Source organism: Gastrolobium bilobum, unplaced genomic scaffold (assembly GCF_033153095.1).
Source record: "Gastrolobium bilobum isolate Gb01-03AN ecotype WA unplaced genomic scaffold, APGP_CSIRO_Gbil_v1 utg11162, whole genome shotgun sequence".
In the NCBI taxonomy this organism is placed as follows: domain Eukaryota; kingdom Viridiplantae; phylum Streptophyta; class Magnoliopsida; order Fabales; family Fabaceae; genus Gastrolobium; species Gastrolobium bilobum.
In genome coordinates, this window is record NW_026897605.1 from 114,913 (window position 1) to 134,275 (window position 19,363).

Genomic DNA, 19,363 nt, shown 5'->3' on the forward strand with positions numbered 1-19,363 from the left:
CATATTGAAAAGAAGTTTCTATATATTGATCTTGAATATATATATTGATCTTGAATAATTTACATGAGTGAGTATTTATACAAGAAAGAATCGCTAAGAATGACTAAGCGATGACTAATCAATCCTAATCACAATCAATTCTAATCAATCACAATCAATCCTAATCAATCATAATGAATGCTAATTAATAGGAAATAAAAACGAAAACATGTTTGAATTTTGATTTTCTACAAGAAAGAAAGTGGGAGGCGGTGAGTATCGAACCCGGTACACCGAGACTCTGATACCATGTAAAGAACCAATTCAACCAAAAAGTTGTTGGGTGAGGCTACATTAATGGTTTTGTATATTTCAACAACACTCCTTTACTAGAAATAGGAAAAAATGGGACTTGGGTGGTATTAAACATAAAATGGTGGGTAAAATAGGTAAAGTCAGTTGTATTACTTTTTTCCAATTTCAATAAATGATGCACTAGTCTTCGGTGCTATGGGAGTATTGAAGATATTTCCATATAAGGGACTTGGGCCATGACCCAATTCCCAAGATGACAATTCTAGCTTAGGTGAAGTTAATGGCAGCAAACTTCTAACACATGAATGAAGAGGGTCTAGTTCATAATGCAATCGAGTTTGCCGGAAGTGGTGTTAGAAAGGAGCTATGAGGATGGGAATATTGGCAAAAAGAGGTGCAAAGGGGTGGGAAATCATGTTGGCTACTTGGCTATGGTGGATCAAGGGCTGAATTTACCATGAATGGTTGAGGCCACTTGGGAAATGGACATGCAAACCATTAGCACTCAGATTCCAACAATCCAACCTTGAGGAGAAGGTTGAATATCAAGGGGATAACACTAATAGATTGTTAGGTGGTTAAAGTTGTAGAAGTAGAAAATTAGCTTAAATAGAAGGAGAGGGTAAAAGAGTGGGGATTCTGATTTGTTATCATTTGGACACTGAAAATTGGCTCTGTTGTAGAAAGGGAAAACCCTTGGAAGGAGAATTCTTTTCTTTGTTCTTTGTTTGTAATTCAATATTACCAAAGTCATTTTTTTTCCTTTCCTGTCTCTTTTTTTCTCATCTCTCTGAAAACTCAATCCATTTTCCCAACAAAAAGGTGTAATTTTTTTGGTATTATTGCTTTTCCTTTTTTAGTATGAATTTAATGTGTCTTGTTTATAAATTTGACCTATCCTTCTTTGAATGAAACATTTGTGCAGGCCTTGGATGTTCTTGGCAGTACCAAATGGCGAATAAATAGAAAATTATTTAGAGTTGTGGAGTCTATCTGGGCTGAAGGAGGTAACATCGCAGGACTGGTTGATTGTAAAGATGTAAGCATATATAAACAATTTAATGGATTACTTGCGATATTCTCCTGTCCTTCTAAATGAGTTGTTTCTTCTATGTTAGAAAAGGCCGATAAACAAAAAAAAGGGGTAGACCTAGTGCACAAGGCTCCTTGATTTTGTGAGGGTAGGGGGTGAGAGTCAATTATACACAGTTTTAGCCTTGTATTTTGACAAAAAGGCTGTTTCCCAGATATATAGGACAGATTTTGAAGTCTTCATAAAAGAATGATTGTATTCTTTCCTTATTTTTTCTGTTTACCTCTTGCTTTTGATCATTAGACTACAAAGCTAAATAAAAAGGAGCTTTACATAAACTAATACATATATTCACCTCTTGATGGTGATATTTGAATCACTTGATGTCCTTAAACAACCAAGCTTTGTAATTGAGATTTCAATGAGTCATGAGCAATCATGATATGAAATTTCCAAAATCATTTGTTGCCAAATCCCTATACTTGTTCGAAAAAGTTCTGCAGATTGTTTTTTACAATCCTATAATGAATTCTTAACGTTATCTATTACTATGTAATTAATCTGGCCTACATATATTCTTCTTTGACTTGTAGGTTCCTATACCGGATAAGCCGCTAGTAGAGGATTCAAAACAAATTCAGGAGTGGAAATGCAGAGTAAGGAAGGCAAAAAAAATTAATCTAGAGAGGCATTCTCAAAGATGTGACACCGAATTGAAGCTTTCTGTAAGATCTTCCCCCGCAATGTGAAGTATTTTTCTATGCTATGTTCGAACAATCGAGAAAAACTGAAAATTCCAATTTTAGTTATATCAGTTACCTATGATCTCGCCTACAGCTTGCTTAATAGGATGTACTTAGATGAGTTTCGATTCTCTCGTGTGAATTTTTCATATGATAAGGTCATGTCCATGGAGACAAACACAGAGATCCTGCACAGGATAAATTTTTGGAGCCCTATGTAGGATTTTTGCTTCTATTTCTCTCTTCACCTGACATACTCAAATGAAAGGATCCAAATGCATACTTAGTTTTGATTCTCAAAGTTTTGTTAGCTCAATATGATCATGAATGACATAAGTTTTCTATATTCATGTTCAAATCTATCCCATGTTTCAGATAAGCACTAATTTCAAGAAAATAACTCTGAAACAGGTGGCACGAAAAATGAAAGATGAGGAATGCTTTTATTATCCGCACAATCTTGACTTTCGTGGCAGAGCATATCCTATGCATCCTCATTTGAATCATTTAGGTTCTGATCTATGTCGAGGACTACTTGAATTTGCTGAAGGGCGACCATTGGGAAAGTCTGGACTACGATGGCTGAAGATACATTTAGCAAATTTGTATGGTGGTGGTATTGAAAAGCTGTCTTATGATGGACGCCTAGGATTTGTGGAGAATCATATCCATGATATATTTGACTCTGCTGATAACCCTTCTAATGGAAATCGTTGGTGGTTAACGGCTGAGGATCCTTTCCAGTGCCTTGCTGCTTGTATTAATCTATCAGAAGCCTTAAGAAGCTCATCACCAAATTCTGTTATCTCGCATCTCCCAATCCATCAGGTAAATTCTTCATTGGAAGCCTTAAAAGAAGTGGGAAAAAAAGCCGTTTTTGCAGAATTCTTTTGGGATTAACCAAATTGACTCCAAGCTCTCCTATTGAACTTCGAGACAGAGTAATATTGGTGTAAGATCTCCTATAAAATTTTACTATCTAGAAGATAACATGTAATGAAAGGGAAAACCAAAAAAAAAAACGATGGGGAAACTTGAAATTCGGAACCAAAGTGAATGCATTGTGGATTTTTCTGGTTTCAAAACTTCATATTTTATTCAATCACCGTATGTCGTATTTCATGTTTTTGAAATATATTTGTTAGTGATTCTGCTCTAATTTACTTTTAGGATGGTTCCTGCAATGGCTTACAGCACTATGCAGCTTTGGGAAGAAATAATGTAGGTTTACTTATATCTCATTTTTTCACTTTTGCTACCAGTCCTAGTATAATCTGTATTTTCTTTTTTAGAGTTATATAATTGGTTTGTGATGATTTCAGTATTATATAATGTTTTTATGTAGTTTTCTTTAGTATCTTTCCTTGAGTCACTGTGACATTGAACATGGTAGTATTGTTAGAGAGAAAATCATTCATGAATCATGGGCCTCTACCTAATGCCTTAAGCTTTTAGGCAATGCAGTCCTTGACATGGTAGTAGAGTCTTTATGACCAATTTCAATCCTTACTACCTCATTCTTCATAATTACGGTGGAGAGCAGGTCTATGCATTGTCCATGCTTTAAGCCAAAGAGCTTTGCTTAAATGGATGTGTTACAGAGGTAAAATCATTAATGGGCCTCTGCCTAGTAGATTAAGCTTATAAAAAAGTGAGTCTTCGACAAATATCATTTTGGTGTATTAATATAACCACTATCTTGTACTCATGCGACATCATATAACACAGCTTATTCAATAAATAGAAAAATTGTCTTCCTTTTTTTTTCCAATTATTTTGGGAATTTTTAGCTGCTTCATTACCTTCAAATGATAATATCTCCATGTCAGGTAGCTTATTCAATTTTGTGGCCAGTAATTTTACATTAAGTGATAGCAATCTTATCATTATAATTTGTTAATTGCTTTCCCATTCTCCCAACCCTTGGTTATTAAATTTATGTGCATCACCATGCTTCTAGTTAAATGTGGTTATTACTCTTTCTGTTCCCTTTCTGGTATATTGGATTGGATCTACTTAAAATTGAGTCAATTGACTTGTTTTTATATTGATGTTCTATTTTCCTGATACGAGTCAATGATCAGTATCACATGAAATGACTCATGATTGTGATGGTTTATGATTAATTACTTTTCTATGGCAATTAAAGTGTTTGTTATTAATACTAATTCTAAAACGGCTACCATGATCTTAGTCAGTGCAGAGCTAATTAATTTGTCCCATAGTTATCAAATGCGGATTGCGGCCAACCCTCAAAACCGCTATAGCGTTATTGCGGATTGCGGTTGCGGAAATAGCGGAAAAAATATATATTAAAAAAACAAAGGGAAAAGTGTTTCTCATTTTAAATGACTTAAAGTTATGTTATTTTAAGAGAGAGACAGACACAAAAAAAATTATTTGAATTTTAAATTAAAAAAAACCATCCACTTTCTCTCTCCCATGATTTTCGTTTTTCTGTCTCTATCTCTCTCCTAAAATGATATAACTTATGTCATTTAAAATGACAAACACCAAACCCAAAAACAAATTATATATATATGTGTGTGTGTGTGTATATGTAACATAATAAATTATTAAAAAATTAATAACACCTAAAAAAATACAAATAATACTTTATTGTTTTACTTTAGTTACCTTTTAATGATGCATTCTTTTTTTTTTTTTTTTGGGATACAGAAATAGTTTTACCCTCTGTTACTGTAACCAACCAGGTTACTTGGTTACCGTGACTTGTGAATCACTTTTCTGACAAATGTACTTTTCTTTTCTTTGAATGAAGATAGATCAGAATCTCTTTCTTTCTCACTTTCTCTCTTTCATCCGTTCTCTCTCACAGTTTCTCTTTTTCTCCTTCATCTGTTCTCTCTCTCTCTCTCTCTATTACTATTTTTCTCACTTTTTCTCCGTTATCTGCTCTCTCTCTCTCTCACTCTTTCTCTCACACAAAGCTTTGCTTCTTCATTCATGGTTTCCGCATTGAACTTCAATACTATAAGAGAGAAGTAGAGAAGGGAAGAAACGAGCGTGATATAGAGAGCATGAAAGGCAGAAGAGAGACACACAACAGAGAGAGGCAGAAAGGGAGATTGAGTTAGGGTTAAAATCATAAAAAGGCACTGTTGTGGCGAGATTTGGCTGCAAATGCGGCCGCAACGACCGCTATTGCGATCTGGTACGGTGCAGCGAGAATGATTACGGCGAAGCTCCGCGAAGCGCAACTGGCGCGGCTTGCGGCGCAATAGCGCCGCTATTGACTACTATGATTTGTCCTACATACATATAATCTCTTCTTTGCTACAAAGACTTGATCAACTGCCTTCTGTTACTTGTGTGGTTAAAGTGATAAATTATTCTGTAATATTTGCTGTTTCTGATTAATTTGAGTGACATCTATTATTTCTTTATTGGACTAAATGTGCTTTTTCAGCTGGAGGCTGCTGCAGTTAACTTGGTTGCCAAAGAGAAACCCGCTGATGTTTACTCCGAGATTGCGGTTAAGTATGTTAAATTCATTCTCAGCAATTTATGTGTTTTGCATTTGAAGCTGTTTCATGCTACATTATGTTGTGCTCAAAACCTTTCACGCAATTATCTTACTATGTTGAGGAATGTAAAATGCAATGTGATAGGAAACCAGCTATTACTAAGGTTTATATTAGGAAAGAAAGTAGAGTGACAATCAAGGAGAATTGAATGATTAATGTAACATTGCATGAGATGCAGTCCAGCAAAATTGAATGATTTGTGTAACATTTCCAGTAAGGCAATAAAGGGGAATCGGGAGAGAAGTTGACCTGTATGGCTATAGAAAGGAGATGGGGAGAAGATAGAGGCAGGAAAATAAGTAGAGGATGGTGATGAGGGAGGGTGCAGGGTCTCTCGAATACTCTATATAATCAATTTCCAGTTTCAATATTTATTGTTCATTGTAAGCGGATCACATTGGTACTGATAGCATAGTGATACCAATATTCTTAGAGGAATAATACAGTAAATTTACCCCTACTAAGAGTGTTTTGATTGAGTTTCTAAAATTGGCATCAGAGCTCACATAACATTGTAAGGGCCCAGAACAGGATGAAATTGCAGGTTACAAGCATAGAAGGGATGTGTGCTACCCACCTAGAGATTTATTCTACCTAAAAATTCAACTTATAGACTCAAATCATTAGCAAAGAAGGTTAATGAAAGCTTAGTCCCAGGTTTTATGGGCCTTTTGAGATCCTTCAATGTGTTTGCTAGATTGCTTATAAATTGAACTTACCTGTTGGCAGCTGTCTGCACCCTGTATTCCATATCTTACTGCTTAAGAAATTTATTCATGTTCCTGCATAGAGTCAACCATTACCTGCTTTCCTATCTGACAAATGGGAAGTCAAGATGCAGCCTGTAGAGGTACTGGATTATAGAATCATGCCCATGGGTATAGCTGAAGTCCTAATTAAATGTCAGGACTTCCCAGACATTGGTGGGACGAGACTACAAGAAGAGTTTCCTACCTCTCACCTTAAGGATAAGGTGAAGGCTTTGGGAGAAAGTATTGTTAGGAAACAACCTATTACTAAGGCTTATATTAGGAAAGAGTGCAAAGAGGCAATCAAGGAGAATTGAATGATTAATGTAATGGATTGCTTAATAGGCAATCAAGGGAAATTGAGTGATTAATCTAAAATGTTTCTAGTAAGGAAATCAAGGGGAATCGAGGGAATGTTGACCTGTATAGCTATCAGAAAGGAGATGGGGAGAAGATAGAGGCAGGAAAATAGGTACAGGACAGTGAGGGAGAGTGTAGGGTCTCTCGAGAACACCATAGTGTCTTTCTACTGTTTCAGTCTTTATCGTTCATTGTACTGGTGCAGGTAGATTATTGTACCAGTATTCCGAGGTATAATACAATAGTTTTATCCCAACTGAGTATTTTGATTTGGTTTCTAACACAATGCTTCTGCTTGTAAGTTTATGCATACTTATAATCTCGGATAGCGGCGCGTAGCGGATGACCCTCCAAACTGCTATAGCGTTATAGCAGGTAGCACTACAACGCTACTGTGCAAAGTGTATCTAAGTGATACACTATATTGTACTCCACAAATATAAAACTTAAAATATGAAAATGTGAGATAAAAAACAAATTTGAAGAATCTCAAACTCAAACATAAATGATTTCAAACATTAAAATTCAAATCATAAGCAAATTGAAGAAATTAAAGTCTCAAATAATGTAACACAACAAAATAAAGTGGCAAAATTAGCCAAAATTCAAACTGCCACTTAAGTGAAATGTCAAAATCAAAGAACTTAAGGAACTAATCATAATTAAAATCATTAACATCCAAATCTTCATCTTCACTTTCACTTATATCTAAGTTGTAAATCTCTTCCTTCTACGACGAGGACACTTTTGCAGAAATTACTGTAGCAGCGCAATAGCGCCGCGATTCAGCTGCAATAGCGGCCGCTACATCCGCTACACTTCGCTTGACCGTCGCAGCGGTCTGTGGCGGCCGGCCGCTGCACCGCAATGCAACTCCACTAAAGCGGGGCTATTTACAAGTATGAGTTTACATGTTTTTGTGTTTTTCACTAAGGTGGTTGCATTTTTAAAAAAATCTTACCTCATGACCTACTTTGCTTGAGTAAGTTTTACAACTCATTAAAGAACTTTCATGATTCATCCTGTGGGTGTACAGTTGATCTTTGTCTTCATTACTATGGACAATTAATATTTTATTGTCACTTAAATTGTAATATGAGCAGGGTTTATGATATAATGAGAAAAGACAGCAACAAAGACCCAGATACTTATCCTAACGCTCTGTTAGCGAAGGTGTTAATTGATCAGGTCAGTCTTGATTTTGAAGTTTCAAAGTTGTGCTAATTGTTAAATGATAAAATTTATACTCCAGCAATTGGTTATGGTCTCTTTCTGTGTTGTCCTGCTCATAACTTTTGGAAGTATTCAGATTGATAGGAAACTGGTCAAACAGACAGTGATGACTTCTGTTTATGGTGTTACTTTTATTGGGGCACGAGAGCAAATCAAGAAAAGATTACAGGAGAAAGGCCTCATTACTGATGATAGACTTTTATTTACTGCAGCTTGCTATGCTGCTAAGGTGAGTATCAGCCACCTTATATGCTAGAATTTTAGCTGTTACAGATTGTGTGGAATAATTTGAATTTCAAATTATTATATAATTAATTGGAATGAGTAAATTAGGATCCCACTAATTAGTTTCCTGATTAAGGCCCATTATTGTAATTAATTAGTTTCGGTTTCATCAGTTAGGACTTTATGTATATACTGTAAACTCCCACATTTGGATAGAATCAATGAAATACAATTCCCTCAGTATTTTCACATATTGCAATAGTTGCCTTGATGTGCAATTTTATTGTTGCAGTATGAGATCATTGCTTTTGTGGAATGGTTAATACTTAGGGGGAGGATCCACTTACCACCAAAAAAGTTTACAACTCTTACAACCAATTTAATCACCGTTGATTTCCATCAATCTAATGGTTATAATTTATTGGGAATTAATAAATGTGACACAATAAATGTTATTAATTTATAACCGTTAGATTGACGGAAATCAACGGTGATTAAATTGGTTGTAAGAGTTGTAAACTTTTTTGGTGGTAAGTAGATCCGTTCCCTAATACTTAATAGAATAAAACAGAGAAGTATTCTTTCTAAAAAGATCTCTTCTTTTATGCAAAAAATATAAAGGATTTTTTTTTTTTTTAGAGAGAAAGAAAGACATGGGTACTTTTTAGATGTAATGCAATCAAAATGAAACTCAGATAGTGAATTTAAGATGGAGTATTGTATGGTATTGTATTTTTAGTTGGTTATCCAACTGTTTAGTTGCTAATGGTTTTGGTGCGAAAATATATGAGAAAAGACATGCTTAGACATTCCATCAGCTTTCTGGATGTTGTTGTTAGATGCTCTGATCATTCTGAGTCATATTAGGACGTTTGGTCAACATTGTCAAACTTAATTTCTATAGGTGACATTGGCTGCCCTTGGAGAAGTATTTGAAGCTGCGCGTGGCATTATGGGTTGGCTTGGTGATTGTGCAAAGGTTAGCTATCGTATTGCATGTTATACTCGGAATGATGCTGTTGGTTACTGTTGAGATATTTAAAACCATTAATATAGCCTCACCCAATAGCTTAAGGTTTTGGGTTGAATTGGTTCTTTACATGGTATCAGAGCCTCGTGTCCCGGGTTCGAACCTCGCCGTCCCCCACTTTCTTTCTAGTGGAATTTCTTTCTTCGCACAGGTAGGTGGGCCTGTGCATTGTCCACCCTTCAAGCCCAGTGGGCTCTCGTGTGAGGGGGCGTGTTGAGATATTTAAAACCATTAATATAGCCTCACCCAATAGCTTAAGCTTTTGGGTTGAATTGGTTCTTTACAGTTACTCTTGGCACTTTTGCATGTGGGTTTATGCATCTGTTATATGTCTCTGGTATGGGTATATTTTTCCTTCCTTTGTCTCGTTTCCTGAAAGGTGGGGGTCTGAAACATTTTACAGGTGATTGCTTATGAAAACCAGGCTGTTTGTTGGACCACTCCTCTTGGTCTTCCTGTTATACAACCATACTGTAAAGCTGAACGTCATCTGGTGAGCCTTCTATATACAGATTTTTTTTCTTTATTTATTTTAGGTATTGATATACTTTACAGTGGCAGAGGTAAAAACCAATTTACAAAATACACAATGAATATTAGCAGTTAAAGGAATGATACAACAAGCTTTAATATTTGAAAGACTTAAAATTATATGCAATCTCACTAAAGAAGTATATTGGTAACTTTGTGACTTGATGCAATAGATGGATGCATAATGTGGATCCCTCTTTAGCATGCTAGCATAACCAGTGGGGTGCAATTATTGGTGTATTGCCATTTTCTTGAGCAGGTGTCGTTCTAAGTTGGCTGTACATCAATTCATCCATCTTCTCACTGTGTTATCTTTGCAGTAGTGCTCATATTATGGTCTCTCTAGTAGTCAATAGTGTTTGGGATGGCTCATTTTTCTGCGCTGTCTCTCCAGCATTGTTCGGGACACCTTTTAAACTGGTTTATTGAGCCCATTATATATTTTTTTTATTTTCTAAGTGTATTTATTTGTAATGAGCTGAGAGCTTCATAAATGGATTGATTGGAAGTGTTGGAATATTAGAATTTCTGTTGTGTTAGGATAAGTGGCATAATTGCGTTTAGCTTGTACTCATTGTACTACACTGGTACTTGGTTTACTCTTAGGTTTGTGTTTTGTATCACATCTCATTACATAAATATATTTCTCTCTGATGACATTAAAGCGATTTAGGTAGTGAAGGAGAAAAGAGACTATGAATAATCTAAAATTGATATTGATTTGATGTGAAGGATGTGTTACAAAAGACAAAGTACTAAGCTCTATTTATATTGTGAAAGAGTAATTTCTGAATGCTTGAGGAAATCCTCAAATGCTCCTATTTTTGCATGATTTGCAATCTCTAATAATAGGAATATAGGAATTTACAATCTCTAATATTAGGAAACTAAGGAGGGAAAGCCTTTTGAGTAATATTAGGTAAGGTTGCTTCTTTGTGATGGTGGACATTACATTCCATTGCACTTGGAATTGCTTGGATATAGACAATCTGATATTTCCTATTAAATGTCGTCCTGGCCAGTAAGCCATAAAAATATTCTGTTGAGTTGTGCATCTCAAAGTACTGTCCAAATATTGGGAAACTCTAGTTTTCAGCAACATAGATGCGTGCAGTATAGTGTACTCTGTTGATAGTATTAGTTATGGAAACCCATACAGGTCCCAATGATTATAGATTTGAATCAAATTATATGGATTTTAAACGTTTTGGCCCATTTTGAATCTCCACAATAAAGAATCTCACCCTGGACTGCAGATCAGAACATCTCTTCAGATTTTGGCTTTGCAGAGGGAGGGTAGTGAAGTAAGTATACATAATCTTTATATTCCAGTTTCCTTTTTTTTTCTGAAGTATTTTCATTATTTAAATTATTTGTATTCTAGGTATCTGTGAAGAAACAGAGAAGTGCATTTCCTCCTAATTTTGTTCATTCACTGGATAGTTCACACATGATGATGACTGCTCTAGCCTGCAGTGATGCTGGGCTACGTTTTGCAGGTTGGAAAATCTCGTTTCACCACTGAAATAATAAACTTGTGTGAAAATTGACTTTAATGTTAATAAATTTCAATATTAGTTTATTAGACTTGTTTGAGAATAATATAAATCATTAAAAAGGCCATCACCCAACACCTTAAGGTTTTGGGTTGAAGTGGTTTTTTACATGATATCAAGGCCTCATGTCATGGTGTTAAGATCCAAGTAAGAGAAATGGAAAGAAATAGTAAAGAAATGAAACTATTGATCAAAAAGGAAATGTTACTGCCAAGCTTGCAATAATGGTAGATTCCAGATAGAAACAACAAAGGTGCAGAAAAGAAAAGATAAACCCAGGAGAATTATAGAGCCCTTGGACTCTCCTAATGCCCTAGTCCCAAGATATTCCAGATACCTTTACAATAATTTCCCTCCCTCTATATAGCCACTTCAACCTCACCTCATCAAACACACCCCTAATAGAAAAAGGGGGAATATTATCCCCATAACAAACTAACCATTTGCTCACTCAGCTTTTATTATTAGGGATCATAACAATACTCCCCCCCCAGACTTTCACCTTGTCCTCAAGGTGAAGTTCAACCCTCAAAACCTTCAACCCGGATCCCATTGTTTGCTTGAAGTGTGATAACTTTCACCGGGATCCCATTGCTTTTTTCCGATCGTCTCTTCGTCACTCTTCAACACCAGAACCTTTAAGGCCTTGATTCTATCTCCACTTTTCTTGGTCCACTCCCTGACTTTTAAAAGAATTTCTTTGCTAGACAGCCCATCGATGACATTTAAAAATTCACTTGTTAGTGCTGTTTGGAGCAAGAAGTTAACATTCCCAAAGTCTCTGTCTTGCCCTCTTATTTCGTGTTAGAAATAATATTAGTTTTATTATTATTATTTTATTATTCTAGAAGGTTATTTGGGCTTAGCCCATTAGGTCATTTAACCTCTTTAAACAGAGGACTCTTGTACAGTTTTATACACAACAAAATACAATACACTTTCCAACTTTCAAGTGTTCGCAAGGGTTCCTTTCAGCAAACAGCCGCCGCCTATCTTAGAGCTGCAACGCTCTAGCAACCCGCTCCGTTAGTCGTCGCCGTTCTGCCATCCGCTTCTGTCGCGTCATCTCCGCTCACCGTTGCTGCACTCGTGTCTGTTGAGGCGTCCCCTGTTCGTGCTTATCGCGTCTGTTCGTGCCCATCGTGTGCTGCTGTCTCTTTGCCGTCTTCTGCCCCTGTTCACGTTTGCACCACGTCGCCACTCGCGTAAATTCGTATTGCGTCACACATTGTTTCCTGCAGCTGTCCCCATTGCCAATCAAGAAAACTAGGGTTTGGTGTTGGGAAACATGAACTAGTGGGTCCATGACTAACCCCAAGGGCTTATTTACAATTTTTGGTTCTTCGGTGGTCCAGCCCAACACATTTAGTTGCTGCCCATATTCTTTAACTTCACTTACCTCAAGTAGATTCATGGGCTCACAGGCCCAATCTTTCAACAAAACAGAATCATATATGTTGAATATCATAGATACAAGAGGAAATGATAGTAATCTTTGTTGTATTAAACTACACAACATTGGTGCTATTATATAGCAAACCAATTGAAGAATACAAAGAGACACACTCAATGTGGGACTTCTACACTATTAAAACTAACACTCTTAACACTCCCCCTCAAGCTGTAGCATATAGATCATATGCTACAAGCTTGATACATAAATGATACTCCCATTAGGAACCAAAAACGACAATGCTACATCAACGAAATGAAATGACTAAGTACAACAAATCAACTGGAATGACCATCAGTCTGAAGAGCTGATAAAGAGACAGTGCTGGAATGGACATCAGAGCATGGATGGTGCCAGAATTATCATCGGCAAAGACAACTGAGCTGACCAGGACATCAGCATCAAGATCCCTCTCAGACATTTCATTTAACAGTTGGTGAGCAGTCGTGGTTTCCCCTTGACTATGCTACAAGCTTATTACAAGAAAGATCAAGTAACTTAACATCAAAATAAATCTCCTAAATGAGAAACCAAAAATCAACAATGTGCTAAAAATGGCGTCGAAATGAACATCAACATGGAAGATGCCGGAATGATCATCGCCAAAGACAATTGTGCTGGAATGACCATCAGCAACATGGACGGTGCTCCCCCTCAAGAGGAACTTCTAAACAGTGCCGGAATTATCATCGGCAAAGACAATTGTGCTGGAATGACCATCAGCAACATGGACAGTGCTCCCCCTCAAGAGGAACTTCTAAACAGTGCCGGAATTATCATCGGCAAAGACAATTGTGCTGGAATGACCATCAACAACATGGACAGTGCTCCCCCTCAAGAGGAACTTCTAAACAGTGCCGGTATTATCATCGGCAAAGACAATTGTGCTAGAATGACCATCAGCAACATGGACAGTGCTCCCCCTCAAGAGGAACTTCGGTGTCGGAATTAACATCAGCGGAGACAACATCAGCAACTTGGACAGTGCTCCCCCTCAAGATGGATGATGAATAGTATAAATACTCCATCTTGGGAAGAAAGAAGATTAAAGAAAAACAAAGCTTCGCGGAATCGGAAAAGTCGCCGAAGACGGCGGTGGGTCGTCGGAAAAGTCGTCAGAGACAGTGGTGGATCGCCGAAAAAGTCGCCGGAAAGTCATCGGAAAAGTTGCCAGAGACGGCTATCAACGGTGGACGACGCGGTCAACGACAACGGTGGTCAACCCAACAACTTCTCAAGGATCATTCTTTTCTGATGTGACAGATCAGTCTAAGCTGCAGTCACAGAGCATACTAAGAAAAACCCGAAAAAGAAATAGCAACGAGAATCCTTCAAGGAGGGTGATATCTCTCTATAACCATATTGAAATTATGAAAAATAGAGCTAAGTTAAACGGATTAAGATTCCTCTTGTTAGGCTCTAGATACCATGTTGAATATCATAGATACAAGAGGAAATGATAGTAATCTTTGTTGTATTAAACTACACAACATTCGTGCTATTATATAGCAAACCAATTGAAGAATACAAAGAGACACACTCAATGTGGGACTTCTACACTATTAACACTAACACTCTTAACAATATAGAAGAAAACCTCTGAGTTAGGCTAGAAAAGACAACACCTCAATTTGAGCCTGTTCTAAAATTTGTTCCAATTCCTACATTGACCTAGATGCGTCTCTCTTCTCTGTTGCATCCTGCTCACGCGTTTCACATTCATGCCCAGCCATCACTCTTGTTCCAACTCCTAGTCGCCACGCACCACCTTTTAGGTCCAAGTCCGATGGTTCTGACAGCGGGGATGGGTCAACCACCAGCGCAGGTGGAAGTAGAAGAACCTTCACTTGAGATACTCTCTCACATTGTTGATGTTATTCTGAATTTTTTTTTTACACTCAGGCGTCGATGGCTCTATCACTGCAAATGGTTGTTCTAGCAGTGGTGTTGGTGAACCTTCTCCCTCAAATATTCCGTTGATTTTCCCCTCTCCTTCCTTATCTTTGAAGGGTGTCATCTTTGCCTCTGACTTTAGATTAGAGTCGAAAATTTCATGCTCTAATCCAGTTTCGTCATCCTCCAAACAAACCTCCGGTTGAAATTCCTTGAAGAAAGCTTCTAAAAATGTCCACCTACTAGCATTAGGATTATACCAAATCCAGTATTGATACCAGCTTCAAGCTTGACTGGTGAAAGCCTTCCTAGCTTCTGATGGCTTTTCAGTATCCGGAATTCCTTTTGCCTTGAAGTACTGCTCAACTTGAATCAACCATCCCCAAGCTTCTTCTTCCCCAGAAAATATAGGAATCTTCATTTTATAAAATTGATTTCTCATTTTTTTTTTCCTGATTGCTGACGCTGTGGTTCAAAGCCCCCTAGATTGGAGAGCCCTGATACCAATTGTTAGGATCCAAGTAAGAGAAATGGAAAGAAATAGTAAAGAAATGAAACTATTGGTATAATATTGATGAAAAGGTAATGTTACAGCCAAGCTTGCAACAATGGCAGATTATAGGTAGAAACAACAAAGATGCAAAAAAGAAAAGATAAACCCAGGAGAATTATAGAGCCCCTGGACTCTCCCAATGCCCAGGTCCCAAGATATTCCAGATACCCTTACGATAATTTCCCTCCCTCTATATAGCCATTTAACCTAACCTCATCGAACACACCCTTAACAGAAAAAGGGAATATTATCCCCATAACAAACTAACCATTTGTTGACTCAGCTTTTATTATTAGGGGTCGTAACACACAAGTTCAATCCTTACCGCCTCCCATTTAATTAATAATTAATTCAGTATTATGGAGTTTCTTAGTACAGGTAGGTGAGCCTGTGCATTGTCCACCCTTCAAGCCCAATGGGTTCTAGTGTGAGGGGACGTGTTAGAGCTATATAAAACCATTAATGTAGCCTCACCCAACAGTTTAAGCTTTTGGGTTGAATTGGTTCTTTACATGGTATCAGAGCCTCGTGTCCCGGATTTGATCCTCACCGCCCTCTCTTTCTCTTGTGGAATTTTCTTAACACAAGTAGGTGGGGCTGTGTATTGTCCACCCTTCAAGTCCAGTGGGCTCTCGTGTGAGGGGGCGTGTTAGAAAATAGTATAAACCATTAAAAAGGTCCTCACCCACCAGCTTAAGCTTTTGGGTTGAATTGGTTCTTTACAAGACTTTTTAAATGTACAAAATTGTCTGCTTTGTCTTTGGCCTCTATGCTTAATTGTATTTTGAAGATGCAGAGATGGAGTTGGAATCAGTTACTTTTAAATTGTGAAGATTATCACAATCTTAAGGAAAAATGCATTTTGTAGCTGAAATTCAATTTTCTGGTTGAATTATAAATAGGGAAACTAATATAGTTGGTTGTATTATAAAATTCTTGATTATTTTCTGAAAACTGCTTGTAGGAACTCTATTGCTTGCTCTCACCTTTTTTTTGTTTGGAGAGAGAATTCAAGCGTTGATTCTCTAAGTATGAGTGGGAATGGTCCTAAAATACGTTAATATATCATAGTTTCTGTAGTTGAAATGTTATTCTTCCATTACTGTGACTCTATACTTTTTCTGTTTTCTACATCTCAAACCTCTCGATTTTTTCGTATCAAATCTGTTCCATAGAATATACAAAAGATATAGGGATCTTGCTTTGGATCAACTTGCATTTGAAATGCTTAAGGCACATCTAGACTCTAGAATAGTTACTACCGTACTTATTAAATCCACTTTTAGCTATCTGACTATTATTATCAACATCATCAACATCAACAAAACCTTATCCAAATTAGTTGGGGTCGGTGGCGGATGAACCCAAATGAAAAGTACGAAAAAATTGACTGATATTATATTTACATATATTTTCACTTTATATGCTCGACTTCGAAAGCTGTGCGAGAAGCTAGAGGCAAGGTTTTCGACGAGTTGTATAAAAATCTTGGGAGCAAGGATGGTGAAAGAGGTATTTATAAACTTGCAAAGATAAGAGATAAGAAAAGTAAAGACCTCACCCAAGTTAGATGCATCAAGGATGAAAATCAAAAACTTCTGGTGAGAGATGAAGATGTAAATGAAAGATGGTTGAACTACTTCAACAAGCTGTTTAATGGGGATGGAGATACAAGCGAGGTGGACTTGGAGGACGTGTATGATGATATGAATAGAAGATTTGTTCGCAGAATTAATACACATGAAGTTAAGGAGGCTTTAAAGAGGATGAAGACTAATAAAGCCTTGGGGCCTGATGGTGTTCCTATTGAAGTGTGGAGAGGCCTGGGGGAGTTGGCAATAAAATGGTTGACCAATCTTTTCAATAAGATTCTCTAAACAAATAAGATGCCTGATGTATGGAGGAAAAGTATGATTGTGCCTATCTACAAAAACAAGGGAGATATACAGAATTGTTCAAACTATAGAGGCATTAAGGTAATAAGCCATATTATGAAGTTGTGGGAGAGGGTTATTGAACATCGCTTGAGGAGAGATACCAAGGTTTCTGTAAATCAATTTGGATTTATGCCAGGAAGATGTACCATGGAAGCCATTTTCTTGATGCGACAACTAATGGAAAGCATACGATAGGGTTCCAAGGAATGTTTTATGGTGGGTTTTGGAGAAGAAAAAGGTTCCATCAAAGTATGTAAAGGCAATCAAGGATATGTATGATGGAGCTACTACATGTGTAAAAGCTTGTAACGGAACATCAAGTTATTTTCCTATCGCGGTAGGTGTACACCAAAGGTCGGTTCTAAGTCCTTATCTTTTTGCCTTAGTTATGGATGAACTAACAAAAGATATTCAAGAGAAAGTGCCATAGTGTATGCTTTTTGCAGACGATATTGTGCTTATTGATGAGAGCAAGGAGGGTGTTAATAGAAAACTTGAATTGTGGAGAAGCACATTGGAATCCAAAGGATTCACATTAAGTCGAAGCAGGACTGAGTATCTGAAGTGTGAGTTTTCTCTGGTACGAGATGAGGACCAAGAGCCCGTGCATTTAAGTGGTCAAGAGGTACCCAAAAAAGATGCTTTTAAATACTTGGGCTCCATATTACAAAAAGGTGGAGAGATTGATGAGGATGTAAATCACATAATCAGAGCAGGGTGGATGAAATGGCGCAGTGCATCTGGGTTTTTGTGTGACCGCAAAATCCCTCTTAAGTTAAAAGGAAAATTCTATAAAACGGCAGTAAGACCGGCAATGCTATATGGCGCGGAATGCTGGCCAGCACATAGGCAACATGAGCATAAGATGGGAGTCGCAGAGATGAGGATGTTAAGGTGGATGTGTGGTTACACAAGGATGGATAAGATAAGAAATAAAGATATTCGACGAAAGGTCGGAGTAGTACCAGTAGCCGAGAAGATGAGAGAACATAGATTGAGGTGGTTTGGGCACGTGATGAGAAGGCCCCTGGATGCTCCTGTAAGAACATAAGTTTGTTACCAAGAGCTCAACACAAAAAGAGGCAGAGGTAGGCCGAAACTTACTTGGGGGAAGGTGGTAAAACAAGATTTAATGGAGTGGGATATAGATTGGCGGACGGTTTGTCTTAGAACATATCTTAACATGGTATCAAAGCCTCGCCGCCCCCACTTTCTCTTGTGGCGTTTCTTAGCACAGGTAGGCTGGGCCTGTTGCATTGTCCACTCTTCAAGCCCAATGGGCTCTTGTGTGAGGGGGCGTGTTGAGATATATAGTCCCACATTGGTTGTATGTGCAACTAATGTGGAGTTTATAAGGCCTTAGGCACTCCCACCCCTTGAGCTAGCTTTTGGGGTGGTGACCTCAAGGATCTTAACAGAACAGAATGGAGAAAAGCTATAAATATGGTGGAGGGTTAGACCCGTTGTTATTCCTATGTTCCAGATGGTCATTTTTTAGTCTTTTTCCCCTTCATCTCCTCCACTTCTTCTTGTCCCTTTCTTTTTTACTTTTATTTTATTTATATATACATATATATATACATATATATTTTATTTTATTTTATTTTATTTTTATTTTTTATTTTTATTTTATTTTTTCAACTGTTTTGTATCTCTCATGTGGGTTCATCTACCACCGATCCCAATTAATTTGGGATAAAGGTGATGTTGATGTTGATGCTGATGCTCAACTTCGAAAAATTTTGTGGGCTGTAAATGTCCATGAAAGAAATGTTTTTTTTTTTTTCCATGTACTTTGTTGCTTAAATTTTGTGAAATAAATGCTTGTAGGGGTTCATGACTCATTTTGGACACACGCATGTGACGTTGAGAAAATGAATCAGATTCTTAGAGAAAAATTTGTGGAGCTGTATAACATGCCTATACTTGAAAATGTAAGTTCTTGCTATATCATGCAGAGTTTGGGCTTAATTTTTAAGAATACATGGAGAAAAATTATTACTTGTTATCTTATTTTCAAATTTATAGAGAGGATGAGTTCGAGGCAGCCCTCCCTAGTTAGGATTTAAGGATTTAATGGGGAGTGATTTTTATTTTATTTTATTTTATTATCAAATATATGCAAGTTCTTATTGGACTTTAATTGCAAAGAATATTGTGGGTAAAGTTAAAGAGTTTCTTAATCTAAAACATAAGTTGTTGAATGAAAAAAATGGCAAAAGCAA

The 19,363-nt window shown here is 37.1% G+C and overlaps 1 protein-coding gene across 3 annotated transcripts in view; it reads left to right on the plus strand.

Annotated features, from left to right (window-relative positions):
• The window catches only part of LOC133308494 (DNA-directed RNA polymerase 3B, chloroplastic-like), a 35,096-nt gene that overhangs the window by 13,941 nt on the left and 1,792 nt on the right, over positions 1-19,363 (plus strand). For all 3 annotated transcript variants that reach the window (XR_009751174.1, XR_009751175.1, XM_061509119.1), the window contains exons 7-18: positions 1,220-1,333; positions 1,921-2,052; positions 2,482-2,898; positions 3,241-3,291; positions 5,501-5,571; positions 7,831-7,915; positions 8,037-8,189; positions 9,090-9,164; positions 9,619-9,708; positions 11,003-11,050; positions 11,131-11,245; positions 18,969-19,072. Coding sequence is in view for 1 of the 3 variants with exons in the window: in XM_061509119.1 (XP_061365103.1) it covers positions 1,220-1,333; positions 1,921-2,052; positions 2,482-2,898; positions 3,241-3,291; positions 5,501-5,571; positions 7,831-7,915; positions 8,037-8,189; positions 9,090-9,164; positions 9,619-9,708; positions 11,003-11,050; positions 11,131-11,245; positions 18,969-19,072 (1,455 nt within the window). In the remaining 2 variants the exon portion in view is untranslated. The remainder of the gene's footprint in view (positions 1-1,219; positions 1,334-1,920; positions 2,053-2,481; positions 2,899-3,240; positions 3,292-5,500; positions 5,572-7,830; positions 7,916-8,036; positions 8,190-9,089; positions 9,165-9,618; positions 9,709-11,002; positions 11,051-11,130; positions 11,246-18,968; positions 19,073-19,363) is intronic.